At 37.9% G+C, this 17,849-nt stretch overlaps 1 protein-coding gene across 1 annotated transcript; it reads right to left on the reverse strand.

The window, feature by feature from the left end:
• Positions 1-419: 419 nt before the first annotated feature.
• LOC128862473 (probable fatty acid-binding protein) lies at positions 420-1,358 on the reverse strand. Its single transcript, XM_054101126.1, has one exon. The coding sequence runs from the start codon at positions 1,239-1,241 to the stop codon at positions 708-710; it is 534 nt and encodes a 177-aa protein (XP_053957101.1). The 5' UTR covers positions 1,242-1,358; the 3' UTR covers positions 420-707.
• Between the last annotated feature and the right edge of the window lie 16,491 nt (positions 1,359-17,849).

Raw genomic sequence — 17,849 nt, forward strand, 5'->3', positions numbered from 1 at the left:
TATGAAAGTATGTTAATGTGAGTTCCTCTCATTTTTCTGCGGAGATATTCCCTCACACATATTTCTATGGCATATATATATTTCTGCCTGAAATGTTGTTGGATAAAAACCCATTGGAATCGATTTTTTGAGTTTAGACCAATTAATTCCCGGCCCTGTTCTACTATCTTCTAATTTCCAGGCTGTACGTTCATTAATGAGAACTTGGAAGCTCCTTAAGAGAATGGGTTTGGGAGATAACGTATCTTGCCCATAACGCATAGCTGTATTTTGAAAGTATTCTAAGATCGCTAAATGTTCTCTCATAACTCCACTCTTTAGATCGGAGATGCCTTTTAATATTAAGGCTTTATCCCGTAACCGTCCACTACTTTCTAAATCCCCGAAACTTCGCATGTATTGGACAACACTTTATTTATGTATGTTTACATATAAATATACAAATATCATCTTACAAAGCCAAAAATTGGATACTTAGTGCTGTGTACTAATTTTAATGCATAAATTATTAACAGAGTACCTTTGAAATGCTTTGTAGAATGATAAAATGCTTTTAGTTAAAAATAATTCGGTAACGAAATATCCTCAATATTTTTATACCGTCTTTAATTAACTTAAAATTTTTTATCACTCACGGTAAAATTTCATTTAAAACATACCATTGCCTGTTTTTTACACACAAAAACGAATTTGTTCTCTTCACCATTTTACTTTTCCTGCGCTTTGCCATATCCATTCGAACAACCGCTCTGGTACATTGGGTTCTGTGCATTCGCCTCCCATATTTGTCTGCACATATCCTCATCGACCACGTGAAAGACGCGTACTGCTTCAACATCTTTCGCCATATATTTGGCAATCATTTTGTCATCATGAAATTCTCGCACTATCGTTGAAGGTATTTCACCCAGTTGGTGCTGGATCAAGACGTTGTTGAACAGTGATATAGTGGTGCGCATTTTTCGTCCATCCAACGTCTCTTCATCAAAAGCCTTACACAGCTGAAATTTCAATATGGTTGTGGCAAAATCCGATGCCGTTATGAGAGAGTAATAATTTTTGCTCTTCCGCAAAGCTATAACTGGGCGAACTGAGTTAGCTATTTTACGCAATACGGGACCAACGCCTAAGGCGGCCAAGTAGTTGTCAAAGTTTGATCCGTCTATGAGTTTATAGATTTTGCCTTCCCATTTTTCGGGTGGCTCAGTCGGAGTTAATTGTGAACGTCTTGCTCTACTCATCACTCACTCTACTCCACTCACTCATAAAACCCATAGAGGTAAAGACGGGGTTTTGTTGCTTTATGACAGAAACGACGAAAAAGTTATGAATTTAGCAATATTTACATGTAATGACGAAACTAGTAATAGAAAATAAAAACTTAAAAATTCATTATCAACATACATACATACATAGAAGAAAAAATGAACGACTGCTATGGAAATTAATTTTGGGAGCAACGAGTACAGCCAGTTGCAAATCGTCCTGCTCCCCTTATTTTCAAACCAAGGCGAATATATTAAAGGTGGTGTGGGTAAATCAGCTCATTTGTTTTTTTCCTTTCGACGTGTCCATGTGGATGTTAGCCCAGAATGAAACAAGGCGAATTAATTCTTTGTTTTCTACTTCGTCAATATTTTGCCTTGACAATCAAACGTACAAAACATTGGTTTTTGGGGTAGTGGCACCACCTTTAATAGATGCGCCTTGTTTCAAACTATCAGCGCTTCAAATTAAGAGAATTGCTTTACAGTTTGATTACAATTATTTGCATGTACCTTACAAGTAGGTTTTGAATCTTGTTGGACCTTATTTGAATGCGGAAATCGCAGGACTAAAAAAACAAAACAAATAATTGGCGCGTACACTTCTGTTAGGTGTTTGGCCGAGCTCCACCACCTATTTGTGGTGTGCGTCTTGATGTTGTTCCACAAATGGAGGGACCTACAGTTTCAAGCCGACTCCGAACGGCAGATATTTTTATGAGGAGCTTTTTCATGGCAGAAAAACACTCGGAGGTTTGCCATTGCCTGCCGAGGGGCGACCGCTATTAGAAAAATGTTTTTATTAATTTTGCTTTCACCGAGATTCGAACCAACGACCTCTCTGTGAATTCCGAATGGCAATCACGCACCAACCCATTCGGCTACGGCGGCCGCCCGAAATCGCAGGACTAGTCGATTTAAATCTAGTAATTGCTGAGTAAAATTATTTTTTGGGTTTAATTTATTTACGATCACAGTTTAATCAAAATAAACAGTAATTTAATCTTAAAAAGCAATTCGCTTATATCAGGCTTGAGAGCTTAAGAACTTAAAATGATAATAGAAAACAGAAATATTGTTGGAATGAATTATTTGTTTTTATTATAATCTGGTAGATAATTTCATGCCATTTAATTTTGGAAATCATATCCAGCATATATCCCCCGTGGCTAAAGGTGATGTGGTCCATTCAATCAGTCCAATTTTTTATTATTTTTCAATAAATATGGTAGTATGGCGTCAATGGTGGCTTTAAGCGCGCTGTGTGGCAAGTTGCACCGTCTTGTTGGTACAAAATGTCGTCGATGTTTAGCTGATTAATTTTTGGAAACAAAAATTATTCCAGAATTTGGTGTCGTTTTTCTGATGCTGAACGACTCATGATGTCTTGCCAAACCTTACTGAAAAGAAATGTCAGCTGTCAAGTTCTCTGCTGTCAAATCATAGTTATCGATATCGATAGTCGTCATACACCCGATACGTTGTTTTGATTTAAAATAAAGGGTTTTCCAGTAAGACCCAATCAGATCTTGATTATCGGCCGTCTTGAGTTCTTGAGTTAACTGGACTTTATAAGCCTTAAGACTCAAATTTGTATGCAAAATACGGTGTAATGACGTTTGTGGAATGCCTTTTTCCAAAAAACGACGAGGAATGGACAAACCTGGGTTTTCTTGAACACTTTCGGCTACAACAGCAATATTTTCGGCTGTTCTTGAGCGACGTGCACGGGTTTTATTGTTCACATCACTAACTTGTCCCAACAGCTCGAATTTTTTCACCAATTTCTGTATTGCGGTCCGACAAGATGCTTCACGATGACCCAAAATGTTCGAGTTTTACGAACCGTCTTTGCCAAATTTTCATAGTTTTTATAGTGAATTTTAATAAATTCAATGCGTTGTTTAAGCGTGTATCGTTCTATTTTTATTAATGCCGTAGTTTCTACTTGGAAAACCCTTTACTATAAAATGATACTATGATAGATCGTTTATATGTACATGTGAAACTGTTTCAACAAGAAATTTTAACAAAATCAGAAACTTCTTAATTTTGGCACAGTCCCGGAATCCTGAATCCCCGAATATTCTGGCATCAGTAAAATCACGAAAATTTGTACCTTTTGTCACAAGCTAACAGCGAAAGAAATGGGGTTGGATTTATATTTCCTTGGTGCAAAATCCCCGGGCCACAAATCAGTTTGACCGGGTTGAAGGAACTCATGGGGTATTACCGCACTAGCTTAATTGAAGAAAGCATTTAACGCCTTATCGCCTGAAGAAGAGGTAGTGAACCCTCAAACAGTGGATCGATTTGTGCTCCGGGATATGGGCAATCCTTTCCATTTGTGTATTTCTGCCATCGAAAAGCTCCTCATAAAAAATGACTGCAGTTCTGAGTCGGCTTAAAACTGTAGGCCCCTCTATTTGTGAAACAATATCAGGACACACACCACAAATAGCAGAAGAATCTCGGCTAGCCCTCCAAAAACGTTACAAGCGCCAATTGTATATCTAACGCTTCCTCAAAGTATACGCAAATGTTCCTAAACCAAAATGCCGATATTTCTCGTAAATTGCTTGAAGTCCAGTTTGATTTTCATAAATTTTAACACACCCGAAAACTCTGTTCTACTACAGCAGATCAATTACTTCCTGCGTTCCAAATTGCAATGAATAAATGTTGCTGCAAACATACTTTCGTACAGATCTCTGCCTGGCAGCGTGAAGTTTCTGACAAACGAGCTGAAATATTAAAGGAAATCGACGTGCCTTACGGTTAGCTAATTTGTGTAGAACACCTTGATGCGATATGTTACATCTCGAATGGTTAGCCATTCCAATCAAATTTCCGAAATTGTGTTAACAACTTACTGCAAGTCGCGCTGATGTGGCATGACTGGCGTATATGAACTGGAAATGCGTTAAGGTCTTATTGCTATCAAAGCCCACTCTTTCGAAGCCAATGTCTATGCAGACATAAAATGGAGCGCTGAAAATGAGGCAGTGCAACGGCTGCAATTGACGCGCTAATTTGCCCGCTGATTTCTATGGCAATAATTGTTGCGCACTGCTGTCGAAATGTATTGCAATGCTGCATAGGCGTATTATGCTATTTATTGTTGGCAATTTTCGTGTTTTATAAAAGCAACTGCGGCGTACTGATGTTGTTGACACTGTTGTGTCAACGGTAAGTTTAAAAAAAACATTCCACTTGCATGCTTAGCTCAAGTCATTGCACTTCTTTTGCACAATGAAAGTTTTATATTTTTTTCCTTAAAACAGTCGGTAAAAAGTAGACAGTATTTGTCGCACGAGTAACACCCCGTTTCGACACCTTTCAGTGTGCTTCAACAACAACAACTCAGTTGCATGAATGAATTCCGGCAATTAGGCACATTATAAACCCCCCAAAGCCTGCTTCTAACAAATCAGCCACATCATCATCGTCATTCGTATGATTGCCACAGTCATGGTGAGTGAAATTGAAACCGATTGGCAACATATGGCGCCAACTTCCACACGCCAAAGACTATACCGCATCTCCCATACAAAATATACACACAAAAATATTCTGTATGTTTCGATTACCAAACGATTTTCTCAAAGCGAGGCATTGCAAGTAAAGCGATGATGTAGAAGAGGCAGCTAAAGCAAAAGGCAACAATGCAAAAGTCACTAAAAGATTAAGAAGTACTTAACCCATTCGAAAGATATGCGACGTATGCAAATATACAAACACACACGCACGTTTGCATGCCAACTCATTTAGTGATTCCTTAGCGCTGGCTACTCTTATGAGGCTATGCGTGTATGAATACATAAGACGAGCGGCTGGGTGTGGCAAAAGTAAACAAATTGAATTCCTCAATGGTGTGGCATGAATAAAGATACCAACCATACCAAAAGCAATGCTATGAAGGGGTTAAATGGAAAATGGAACGATTTAATTTGTGCGTAAATTCTCAATCTTACACGGCCATACGCCCAACTGCCACCCATTCGCATTTTGATGTGCACATTAACCGCTGTGCAGAGTAGGCAATTTATGTTTGGCGATACATGGCTGTGTTGGCGCTCAACGAGCGTGTGGCGGCCGGCATGAAGCATGCGGCGTGTGACATGCCACAACAAGACAATCGACGCCGAGACACTTCCGCGCTTGGTACGCGTACGCGGTTTTGTGTGGGTCCACCAGCGACGTGTTCACAACTCCCCCATCCGTGACGGCGCACCCTAGAGTCGAGAGTCGCATGTGCGTGAGAGTCGCTTGTGCCTATGTATGTATGTGTGTATGTATGTGTGTATGTATCGCCTCATTTTCCCCTTTCACCATTCTCCATTCCCCATTCCCCATATCTCACTTAATTACGCTCATTACTTTTGATGTTTGTTGTTATTTTTAAAGCGATACACTTGCAACTGGTTGCCGTCGCTTTTGCTGCTGCCGCTGTAAAGCATCGCTGTGCGTTAAAATAATGCTATTACACTTTTTTTTTGTTTCATTGTTTCCACTATTGATGATCCATGCCATAGCTATTTGTCCTTTTCCCTTTTTGTGTGTTTCCCCTTTCATTGTCATTGCACACATTTTCCAATTAGTCACATTCCTGTTTACAATATGATTTTCATTGCTGCAACTTGGTGTTGTTGCCTCCATCTGTTGCCAAAGTCCAACGGCTGTGTGCAGTTGTTTTTGGACGATTTAGTTTGGGTTTTGTTGTTGTTTGCATGCTTTTCCTGTTTTTGCAGGGCGTTTGAGTTTTCAATATCTGCTGTAAAAGTATTTAACGCCATACGGAATGTAAACATTCTTCCCCTTCTGCTTAAATTTATGTCCTCTCGTAACTCTTGTTTAAAGTGTCCTAAGTGCATAGCTAAAGAGCATAATTTAAACATTTTCATTGCTCATCAAACATAATCAGATAATTAATTTTAGCTATACATAGACATTTACATTCACGTAACAAAAATTTTATTATAAAACTGAGAAATTTTGGATGCCATTGGAAACTGATCTTTTTGACTGAGACATTTAAAGGTTAATGGATTGAAATTTAAGTCTACTAGTATTGCAAAACCTTTTTCTATTTAATATACAAACAAACTCATACACAATGCTTGCAAAATTTCTATAAAAATACTCAAATTTTAGGTGTCAAATAAAAAAAAAAAATTGGGGTGCAACCAAAATTTATGAGAGTCTTAAAATAAATGTGTTGTTATTATTACTTATGTTAATTTTTTATTTGCAGAACTTTCCAAGTTTAATACCGTTTTCGGGCTGCAAATCGACTTAACTGCCATCTGGATTTCCAGAAAGATGGCCTACTGCGCGTATTGAGGTTATGTAGTATCTCTTAGAAGAACACACTCCAAGTTACAGCCAGATCGGTCTATTCCTTTGTGTTTGGCATTCGTTTGAATCGAGGACGTCGAGTGATTTTCCTTTTTCATCCCCATGGTGCTGGATCAATGTACACCCACGGAAGGAAGGGTTGGTGGGGGAGTATTCTGTAAGGAGCTCCCCATCAAGCTCAAATTCAGGCTTCCGGACCACTGTAGTGTTTTCCAAGCGGAGGTAGCCGCAATTAAGGAAGCAGGGGATTGGTTGCTTACTTCGGTAATTACCGTTAAGGAAGTAAATATTTACTTCGATAGCCAAGCGGCAATTAGGGCCTTGGGCTCGTTGTGTGGGCGTTCGATATTCGTCGGGAATGTCTGGTTTCTCTCTCGATTGCATCCGAATACTTCGATATCAGGCTCATTTGGCTCAATTATATTTGAACAGATTTTTCAAACGGCCAACGTAATTCCTATAACTTCTGTATAAAGTATTTTAGCTCGAACATGACTTAGCCGACCAAACAAATCGCTCAATTCAGGTTCTTGTCTTAGTTTTCATCACAGTGAGGAAATTGAATTTGATCAAAACTTCAAAGGTCATTCTCTCGAAAGAATCAGCTTGAAATCCTATATAATCCACATGGGGTTCCAGTTCTCCATTTGATGATCCCAGAACTGGTCGCCGGGAACCAGCAGGCCAGAGCGAATAAAGCGATTTCAAGAGCATCGAAATCAGAAGAAAAACGGAGTGCTTTCCGTTTTCTCATATACGTTACCCCATATACCTAGCTAAGGAGCACAATTATTGCGAGGATCCCACCAGGAAACACCTACTGGAAGGCAAGCCGGGAGATACCAGAACTTACCTCTTTGTGCACTGACGCGATCCAAATGGTATATCGTCAGACCTTGAACGACATTCATCCAGAGATCATAGCTACTTTCACCGTCGCCCGTCCTATGAATGTTTTATTGAGAAACCAGAAAAAAACCCCATATGTATATAGGCGAAGAACTTCAGCCGTGTTAGAATTATGTATTAGAAATTCTCTGTAACTTCTTTAAAAGTACAAAAGGCCGCTGCACAAAGTAATAGTCTAAGAAAGCAAAAAGCAGAGGATTGCAAGAAAAAATAGTCATACAAAGTCATTTTGGGTTTCCTATTCTCACACGTCGAAGAAAGCCTCGTACCACAATCGGTTTCAACAGGACTAACCCAGACATCAGTCAGTGAATTAAATTTCAAAGACTTGCAAACTTACTAATGTTTAGGTTATCGAATAGATGACTCCTTAAAAGAATATTTTCGAGCGCTAGCTTTCAGTTTTAGGTTATTTAGAGATGGGATGAACAACTGAAGAACATAAAAAAGACAGACAGATGACTGTGCGAGTGTTCACCACTGCTAAGAATGCAGTTTAGAATTCTGGCTGACTCCTTTTAGGACCTAGATAGTTTAGGCGCAGGCCATGGTGAAAGAAATTCAGACCGTTAACTTGCTCTTAGCGAATTTGAAAGAACCAGCTGATTGGCTGGTATAACCGAGATCATGACAGCGATTTGATTACGAAAAAGCTGAGATTGTGTTGGTGATAAACGAATTAGCAATTGGCTATCGAGTCCCCTGTAGTGTAACAGCCAAAGTAATTCCCTCAATTTCGTTTTTCAGGCGCAGATGTTGAAAATTCCGAAAACTGTATTAACTGTAATAGTGATTTAAAAATATTTATATACGAAAATTGTCTTAGGTCGTACAAATTTTCACATGTCATTCGCCAGTGTTGGATCAAATTCCTACTTGTATCATTTGCACATACATACATACATACGTACATGTATTACATATGCACAAACATATACACTTCACGAGTTCGCATTCAGAAGCCAAAACCGATTACGGAAAATCGCAATTGGCCGCTTTTAACCGCCACTGACAGACAAAGCGACGACAAGACAACAAGCGACACCAAAAAAAGGCGACAACAAACAAGAAACCAAATTGAATACAATGCGCATTGAAACAACTTTGAAACGGTAGTATGTAAAGCGGCAGTGACTGCTAGGCAAGAAAAACAGAATATTCGGAATCGCGCGCTGAAGAGGTTCATACTCGTAAACAGTAGCCACCGTAAGCACAGCAACATCCAGCCAGGTTATGACTATGCGCTTCAGGCTGGCAATGCTCCACTTAGTGTTGTTGTTGCATTCGTGGAATGTTAAACGACACAAAAGAAACAAATAATGCTAAATATGTATGTGTTTACCGAAAAACGGCAATGCGAAGATGCCTATATGCAGGGGTAGTGGTAGTGGTCCATTGATCCCACAAATATCGACGGCGGCCACTTCACCAATTCGGCGGCGACGATTCCAGTCGTACCGGGCTTGAGAGTTGAGTTGCTTTTGATGGGCCCGAAGTGGAGTGATTTGGCCGACAATCAAAGAAAACGCAATCACATATCAAAATCAAGATTTATACGCGCCATCTAAACGATGATGCCGCACCACGCTGGACCGCGTAAACTGTCAAAAAATTTTCGCTGACGATTTATTGGCGCAAATTGAGTTTTGAAAGACAAAATGAATGATTTTCAATGGGCGGCAGTGCGGCAGAGAAAAACAAAGCCACGAATTGCAATTTTGGTAATGGAAAAAGGAGAAAAAAGAGAGAAAGGAAAGAAGGCCATAGAGCAAACAAATATATTTCATTATACAGTGCACTCGCGGTAACTCGAATAGCCGCTAAGTCGAACGACGTGCTAACTCGAACACATTTTTTCCCCTATTGACTTCTTTGTAACTCGAACAATAAAAAAGCGCTATAACTCGAACAAAAAAACAAATTTATTTGTACACACATTCTTTTCAAACATGTACATTTTGTACATACATACATATGTAATAGTATATGTATATAAATTATATGTATACTAGTGTATTGTCCATATGAATATTTCGGCGTTAATATCCCGTTGGTTTTCTGGGAACAACATCTTGCATTGACCAAATTGCTTTAAATTTGTCATTTGTAGTATATCAGTGCACGTGAGTAATGGATCGTAAAAGGTTGAAGTGTTTAACATTAAAAGAGAGGGCTGAAGTCCTTAACAAAATTAAACGTGGACGTAGTGCTACTTCTCTAGCGAAGGAATATGGGGTAGCCAAGTCCACCATAAGTCTTATAAAAAAGAAAGATAAGGCAATTTATGGCTTGCACTAACGCTACCGGCAACCATAAGCTTAAACTTCTCGTTATTGACAAAGCAAGAAATCCTCGTATTTTCAAAAATTTTAACTGTCCGGTGGAGTACGAAAATTCCAAATCAGCCTGGATGACTTCGGCGATTTTCAAAGACTGGTTTCATAACTCGTTCGTGCCGCAGGTAAAATCCAGATTCATTAAAACAATTTTTTTAACCAAGTTAAATGACTTTAATATTTAGGTAAGAAAATATTTGAAAGATGGGGGACTACCTGAGAAGGCTCTTCTTCTAATTGGTAATGCCCCATCACATCCCAACGAAATCGAATTAAAGTCCGAGGATGGTTTAATTTTAACCATGTTTATGGCGCCGAATGTGACACCATTGATCCAGCCAATGGACCAAAATGTAATTCGTATAACGAAACTATACTACAGAAATTTTCTACTGGCTTCCATTTTCAACAATCGATCGAAAAATCGATATCGATGACTGTTTTTTTAACATAGCACACTCAATTGATAAGTCGAACAAATTCGATAAATCGAACAGCGCCTGTTTTAATTAGTTCGAGTTATCGCGAGTGCACTGTATTGTATTTTATGAAGATGGCATCGAGCTTAAAAAGAAAATTAAATGTATGTACTCTGTAAATATAGGTTAGGCCATAGGCTGCTATCTTTTTAAAATATTAAATGAGTGCTGATCAATATTTTTGCTGTGATTTATGCTTTATTAGAAATTTTACACATTTTGATCTGAAGCGTCTGATTCAGCTGATTCTGCAAAAGTGCATCCTGACAACCAATTTTTGCAGGTTTCCGATGATTTTGACCTCTCTTTCGGGAATATTGAAAATATTGTACTCAAAGCATAGTATCAAGTTCGAGTTTCACGTGAAATGGTTTCGAAATCCATACATATTGCATTGGCGTGAAATATGCGTGAAATTTCATATGTATCTCATGGCAATGCAGTACTCAGTACACGCTGGGAAAAATACCGTGCAACATGCCGACAATATATTTTTAACACCTACTGTCGAAAACTAACAGTTCGTTTGCGACTGAAGGGGTTATATGCAGTTAGAATTCACAAAAAATCGATTTTTTGTACTTTTTTCTTAATGTATTGTACATACCTATATTTAAGAATACACACCGATAATTTAATATCGTTCTGGAGAATATTTTCGAAGTTACATGCAAATTTGAAAAGGCATTTCAGAGTGCATTTTTCTCAAAATGGTGTTTTCAAAGTCGGTGACCAACATTACTCGAAAGCGGTTAAACCGATTAGTCTCAAATTTTAACACGAGTTTCTTAAATATATTTTTTAGTAATTAATCGAAGATTTTTACTCACCCATAAATATTTTTTTTTATAAACAATTTAAGTTTTCTCAGAAAAAGTTCTGCAAAATTTGCTTTTTTTGGCCTTCTAGCTGTATATAACCTCTGAAGTGCCGAATATTCTGAAGGCATGGCATTTTTAAGCGAAACGTATTCGCAAAGAATGTAACTAAATCTTCTTTATATTTTTTTCTGTCAATTGTATTTGTATTAATTTGTTTAAATCACTTTTTTACCAAAATTTGCCAATTGCTGAGGGGCGAAACTTATAAATTTGAGGTTTCTTCTCATTTGATAATCAATGTGGCTAGCAGCATTTCACGGTAAGTCAAATCCATATTCTTGGTGAAATTTCAGGGCTGTGAATTTAGTACTAGCCTTAATCCTTTAGACAGCAGTGGTGTGGGCCACCTATTTGTTATGTCCCGCACACCTTCGGTACTGCTTTTAAGCAGCAAACCTTCCTCTATCCCATTTACCGCATAATAATTGGGTATTACTCAAGGCGCATTAGTTAAAGGTGGTGGCCCTAGACCAACAACAATGTTTTGTAGCAAAGTGTTCGCAAAGAAGAAAACAAATAATTAATTCGCCTTGTTTCATTGTGGGCTGACAGCCACAACTACACGGCGAACGAAAAAAAAACAAATCAGCTGATTTACCAAGACCACCTTTAAAAGATTCGCCTCGGTATTACTTTATTTTCCTTAGAAGTTTATTTCTGATTTTTGTTAAGTCTTGAACCAAATCTGATAATTAAAAATATTTTTGTTCCTGTATGGTAAACAATTCTTAAAATATTAATTTTTCGGTTGAATAGTTGCGTACCTGAATTATTTCTCAATTCGTAATATAGATCTTTCACGACACGCCACAAATATCTCTAATGGTGCCAAATCGCAGCCCCGTAGGGAGCATCTGACTGCACAAAAAGGGATTATGGAGTTTAGTGCGCAAAATAACGACGGGCAGCTTGCTTCGATTAAAATTAAGAAAAAAGTAAAATAAAAATCGCTAGCTTGCCTCTGTAACCTTCTTCATTTTCCCTTGCTGTCTTCATTTAAAAAAAAATTGGCTATTAATGCTACACCGCATAAACTGCTCCAAAAAATCGGAAGCTCCGAATTCATTGGCCTCTAAACGGCTATGCATGGTTTTCTAGCTCCAAATACGTCAATTTTGTAATTCTGCCAAAGCCTAAAAGATGATATAAAAGCGAGGGCTCCTTTGCGTCTAGTTTTTGGCTCAATTGTAATTTATTTATATCAGCGAATAAACAAGAGGCCTTTATGTCAAATTCTTCTCAGACGAATGCGACTACTTTTTAGTTACTAAGATTTGCAACGAGCTCTCTGGATAGAAGCAATATTCTCTATTGAGCTGATCGAGCCTGTATATCCTTTGTTGTGTGTTTGACCGAGCTCCTCTACCAATTTTTGGTGTGCATTTTGATGCTGTTCTGTAAGTGGAGCGACCTACTGTGTTATGACGGCTTCGAATGCTAAACAGTTTTTCATGAGCAACTTTTTCCTGACACAGATGCTCTCGGAGGTTTGCCGTTGCCCGCCGAGGGACGATCGCTATCATAGAAAACTCTCTCATTTGATTTTTCATGCCCACAGTATTTTCGGAATTCGGAACCTGCTGAATGGCAGTCTCTCACAAAGCCTCTAGTCTACGACGGCCATGCCATTTAAAACCAATCGATGGCACACCCTTTAGTATTGTGTAAATCGTTCGGCTAGCGATTTCATATTGACATTGGGAAATTTATTGCATGCTATCTACATATAACTATATGTACCATACATATGTTTGTGTGCGAGTGTGCACAATTTGACCATTCATTGACTTGGCCTTACTACTTCTCAGGTCGTCATGCCTCACTGCCAATCTATATAATCCTCCATCGAGTGGTGCACACTCTCACATATGTACTTTCAACCTAGTCTCCTTACATGTAAGCGCCCTGACATCTCTTGGATCGCAACTAAAGCAAAACACATGTAAAGTTGCAAATCTTTGTGTATAGGTGTGGCATTTGCATATCTGCTTCGTTTTGATCAACACTATAAAGAATAGTGCAAGTAGTTGGTACTGGGTTGGGCTTCCGCAGATGTCAACAAATAAATCGTCATTGTAGAAATGGTATTTTAAATTGCTTGTGACATTTGTAACTGAGGCTACTCAGAAACGAAGAAGTTTGTAAAAAATTCAATTTGGCTTTTTCACTTTATTTTATGGGTGAATGGTGATGAAAATTCAGCCGAAAGAAGTTCATATGAGTGTACAAATGCGTAGGTATATACAGGCCGATATAAGGTCACAACAAAAAATGTTTATGCACAAGAAGCACCTGTAGTGTAAATATATTTCTGATAAAGTCAGTCAGTTAACACTTGTCCTGATCCACCAATCGCTTGAGCATTAAAGTACGCGTCCCATAAAGTGTTTGGGATACTTTCTTACCAAATAGAATTTCTGTTAAATTTTGTATGTCCGCCGTAGCCAAATGGGCTGGTGCGTGACTTCCATTCGGAAGACGTAGGTTCAAATCTCGGTGAAACACTAAAATGAAGAAAAAGTTGTTTCCAATTGCGGTCGCCCCTCGGCAGGCAATGGCAAACCTCCGAGTGTATTTCTGTCATGAAAAAGCTCCTCAAAAAATATCTGCCGTTCGGATTTGGCGTGAAACTATAAGCCCCTGGAACAACATCGATACGCACGCCACAAATAGGAGGAGCTCGGCCAAACCCTCAAAAAGGGTGTGCACGCCAATTATATATATATACCTTCTGCTCAAAGATGAACGAGACGTTATCAATAAAACGGTCCGCGGATGACATATGGCAAAAATAAATTTTTTGTTTTTTGGTAGGACTGTTATAAGCTTACATGGCAAATTTCAGCGTGATATGTCACATAGTTTGTTTTCTGTGCTACTGTAAACAAGTCAAGCTCGAGTGTGTTCTTCGAATTTAACGATGGAAATTCAAGTTGAACAAAGAATTTGTTTGAAATTTTGTTATTCCAGAGCAGCGTTTTCTTAGGCTACGTCCTCTAAGACTTTTTGTGGCATACCTTGAAAATATTAATATCATGCGGATAGCCTGGAAATGGTTTAGACCCTTGAGGTAAGATTTTCTTTCTTTCTTTTTGGCTGCACACTAAATTATTTTACGTACCATAAACTTCATATATAATTTGAAAGAAGAAATGGAAATATCGATGGCTTTACCGAAATTAGAGTTCCAGAAATGTTTCGAGAACTGGATCAAATGCTGGCATAGGTGCGTAGCTGTCGATGGGGAGTACTTTGAAGGCGATAATATTATGCTTGAGGAATAAACTGCTATTTTGAATTTTCTGAATATATTTCGGGATCTCTTTGATCAAGTTGGTACATTTCACTTCATTGGTATAGTTTGATAGTTGACTTTGAATAGGTTGCAAGTCCACACTTTTTTGTTACTTTTCACTTAACTACCACTTCATATAACCACTTAATTCGATTTACAATTTGAATCTGGCAGAGTGAGGAAGAATTTTTTCTATATTCTTCGACATAGTCTCCTTTTATATACACATCGTCCAACGCTGTTCTAGTTTGTTGACCCGTTCCGAATAATAGGGCTTGTCCCAGTCTAAAAAATAGCCATTCGTTTCTGCAATTCACTCCTCGTTTGAATAAAATATTTTCCACCTCCAGCCTTTTATTCAAATTAGGCTGGTGGCAAACTCGACTTCCTCGATTCAAAGGCATCCCAAACACAAAGAAATATACTGATCGGGCTGAAACTTGGTGTATGTTCTTCCAAGAGATGCTACTAACTAAATTTAATCTCAATCTACCTGACTTTGCACGAGATTTTCAAACGACTTTCGTCTCTAGTAACTTGGATATAAGACGATCAGTTTTTATTTTTTATTCGATATGTATGAGCTAAAGAACCGTCTGCTTATATCGAATTTGTGATCTTTTAGTATTTGCTGAGAAATTTTACTTCGAGCACATGAAGAATCCTAAGAAATGACTTAATTGTTATCATCAATGTTTTTTATAAGAACGAATCTTCAACTGGAGTATACTATATTTCAGATTTTTCTGGATGAAATGACGTCTAAAACAGAAGAGGCAGACGCGAACGTCGTTGCTCCATCAAAACTAGTCGAGCTTATTTGAACGCCCAAGAATACAAGTAGTTACAGTTTGATACCTTGATTTGAACCAGTAGTTGGACATTTTGTCGGTGCGACCCCCGGTGTGAATAATGATTGAAGAATAAGAAGTCATCATCATCTTTTTGCACCACACTTCTTTGTGAGCTTTGGCCTGCTGCACGTGGGACCTCCATACATCTCGATCGCTTGCGACTTTTTTCCAATTCCTTATCCCAAGTTTACTGAGTTTTCCCCTAAATCGTCGACACATTTTATTCTCGGTCTTCCTCTTGCTCTAGTGTTGTACACTCTGGCTTCTACAAATTCCTTCTACGTCTTCGCACCGTTCATTCTTGTTATATGACCGAACCATCGTAACTGGTGCGCTTTGATGAAGCGTATAACATTTTCGACATTTATAAGCGGACCTAGGTCGCGGTCCACTTTGTACGCCACTCGCTACAAAGTAGTAATAAAATAAATAATGGCACTTGTACTGTATCTTTGAAAGCTGTCTAAACTGAATTTCCTTACCGATCATGTTTTTTTGTTGAATTTTATGAACAGTTTTTCCACGGCACAAGGCCACTCGGAGGTTTTTCTATTACACGCTGAAAATTGGTCGCTTTTGAAAAATTCATTTCTTATGCCAAGAATGGAATTGCATCAGGGTACTACTGCTGGTGTGTGACTTACAAATATACTCGGCTTCATTGTGGGCATATCTCAGTTAGCCAGAATGATGCATAGCGAAAATATCGAGCTTTTCTGAATCACTTTTTAAGCTCATATTCCACTCACAGATCGCAAACCTAGTGTAGTCAAGTGAAACAAGTTGTGTAGCAAAATGTTAAATGTAGTCGTTGCTTAAGGGGTTACATACGTCCAGGATTAAAAAAAAAACGATTTTTTTTTACAGATTATTATCCCTTATAGTTTTAGGCTTTTTAGGCGGCCACCGGAGCCGAATGGGTTCGAATCTCGGTGCAACACCAAAAATTAAGAAAAATATTTTTCTAATAGCGGTCGCCCCTCGGCAGGCAATTGCAAACCTCCGAGTATATTTCTGCCATGAAAAAGCTCCTCATAAAAATATCTGCCGTTCGGAGTCGGCTTGAAACTGTAGGTCCTTCCATTTGTGGAACAACACCAAGACGCACACCACAAATAGGAGGAGGAGCTCCGCCAAACACCCAAAAAGGGTGTACGCGCTAATTATATATATATATATATATATATATAGTTTTAGGCTTATTTCTGTAGAAGTCGATTGTAAAAATTCCCCCTAGATACAAAGTTATGGTAGAAAATGTAACTTCCCGACAAGAGTTCTACGCGCACAAGTAGCTGTTTTTCATTTGAGGCACTTGAAAGTTTAAACTCGTTTTTCTCGAAATTACGGAACTCATATAGTTTTTAATAGTTTTAGATGTTGTTTGTTTTAGAATATTCGAAATGGTTTTCTCTATAGTTTGTTGAGCCGGATTTTTTGATATTTTTATTAAAAAATTTTATAAACAAAATTAAAGTGTGACATTTGTGACGTAAAACACATTCTTTTTTTTTAAACGCCATAAATTGCAACATTTTTCGAAATTAAAAAATGCGGCTTCCACTTGATATTATAAGAATTTTTTTACTTTTTACAGATCCATCAACATTTCAAGGAAAAATGATGCAGACCTTTTTTTTCACTCTGCTTGTCACGTGTTTTTTTATGTACTAATTTTTGTAAAGAAAAATTAAAATACATTTTTTATAAAGTTTAAGTACTAATAAATAATGCTAAAAATGTTTCTATATTTATTTCTATTGTTATCCCTTCTAGAAACAGTTTTTTTGTTAGCGCATTTTTTGGCGCTGCTGATCGTATGTAACCCCTCAAGGCGGAAATTTATACCAGTATTCGATACAGACCTGGTAGATACTTAATAAAATAAATAAATAAATAATACTAAACAAAAATTGTATACCAATAATCGATACTTACTTTGTAGATACTTAACAAAATAAATAAATTCCAGCTTTTTTCGTGAAAAAATCGTAATTTCTACTTTCCGCTAAAATTAAAAATTTATCTCGTTTTCTATAGTTTAAATTTCATTTCACGCAAACTTGTATTACCTTAATGTCTTTATGTAGATGCGTGGAAAAACGCACACATTTCTTGCCACCTTGCGGGTAACTGGTCACATGCTGAGCGCGTCGCGTGAAAACTACTTCCAACTTCCACACCCTGGCTGTGCAAGTCATTTCATTGTAAAATGAGCAATAAAGAAGCTGGGTAAAATCGAGGCGCATGTTTGGATGTGGCTGTTTAAATTCGTAAAAAAGCGAACAAAAAGCCAAAGCAACTTTAATGTTTTTTTATTTTCTTTCTTTGAAAATAACAGACCATATTGAGCGGCGTCATCAACATCAGCAGAAAATCAGTAAAAAATCAACGCTGAAATTGTGACGTGATGACATTGTTGAGACGTATGTCTGCTTCCATATTCCGCTAATACTGCCGATACTTTCACAA

The sequence above is a fragment of the Anastrepha ludens genome, chromosome 4 (assembly GCF_028408465.1).
Source record: "Anastrepha ludens isolate Willacy chromosome 4, idAnaLude1.1, whole genome shotgun sequence".
Taxonomy (NCBI): Eukaryota; Metazoa; Arthropoda; class Insecta; order Diptera; family Tephritidae; genus Anastrepha; species Anastrepha ludens.

Coding starts and splice junctions, on each gene's coding strand:
- LOC128862473 (XM_054101126.1), bottom strand. CDS start 1,241: ATGAGTAGAGCAAGACGTTCACAATTAACTCCGACTGAGCCACCCGAA.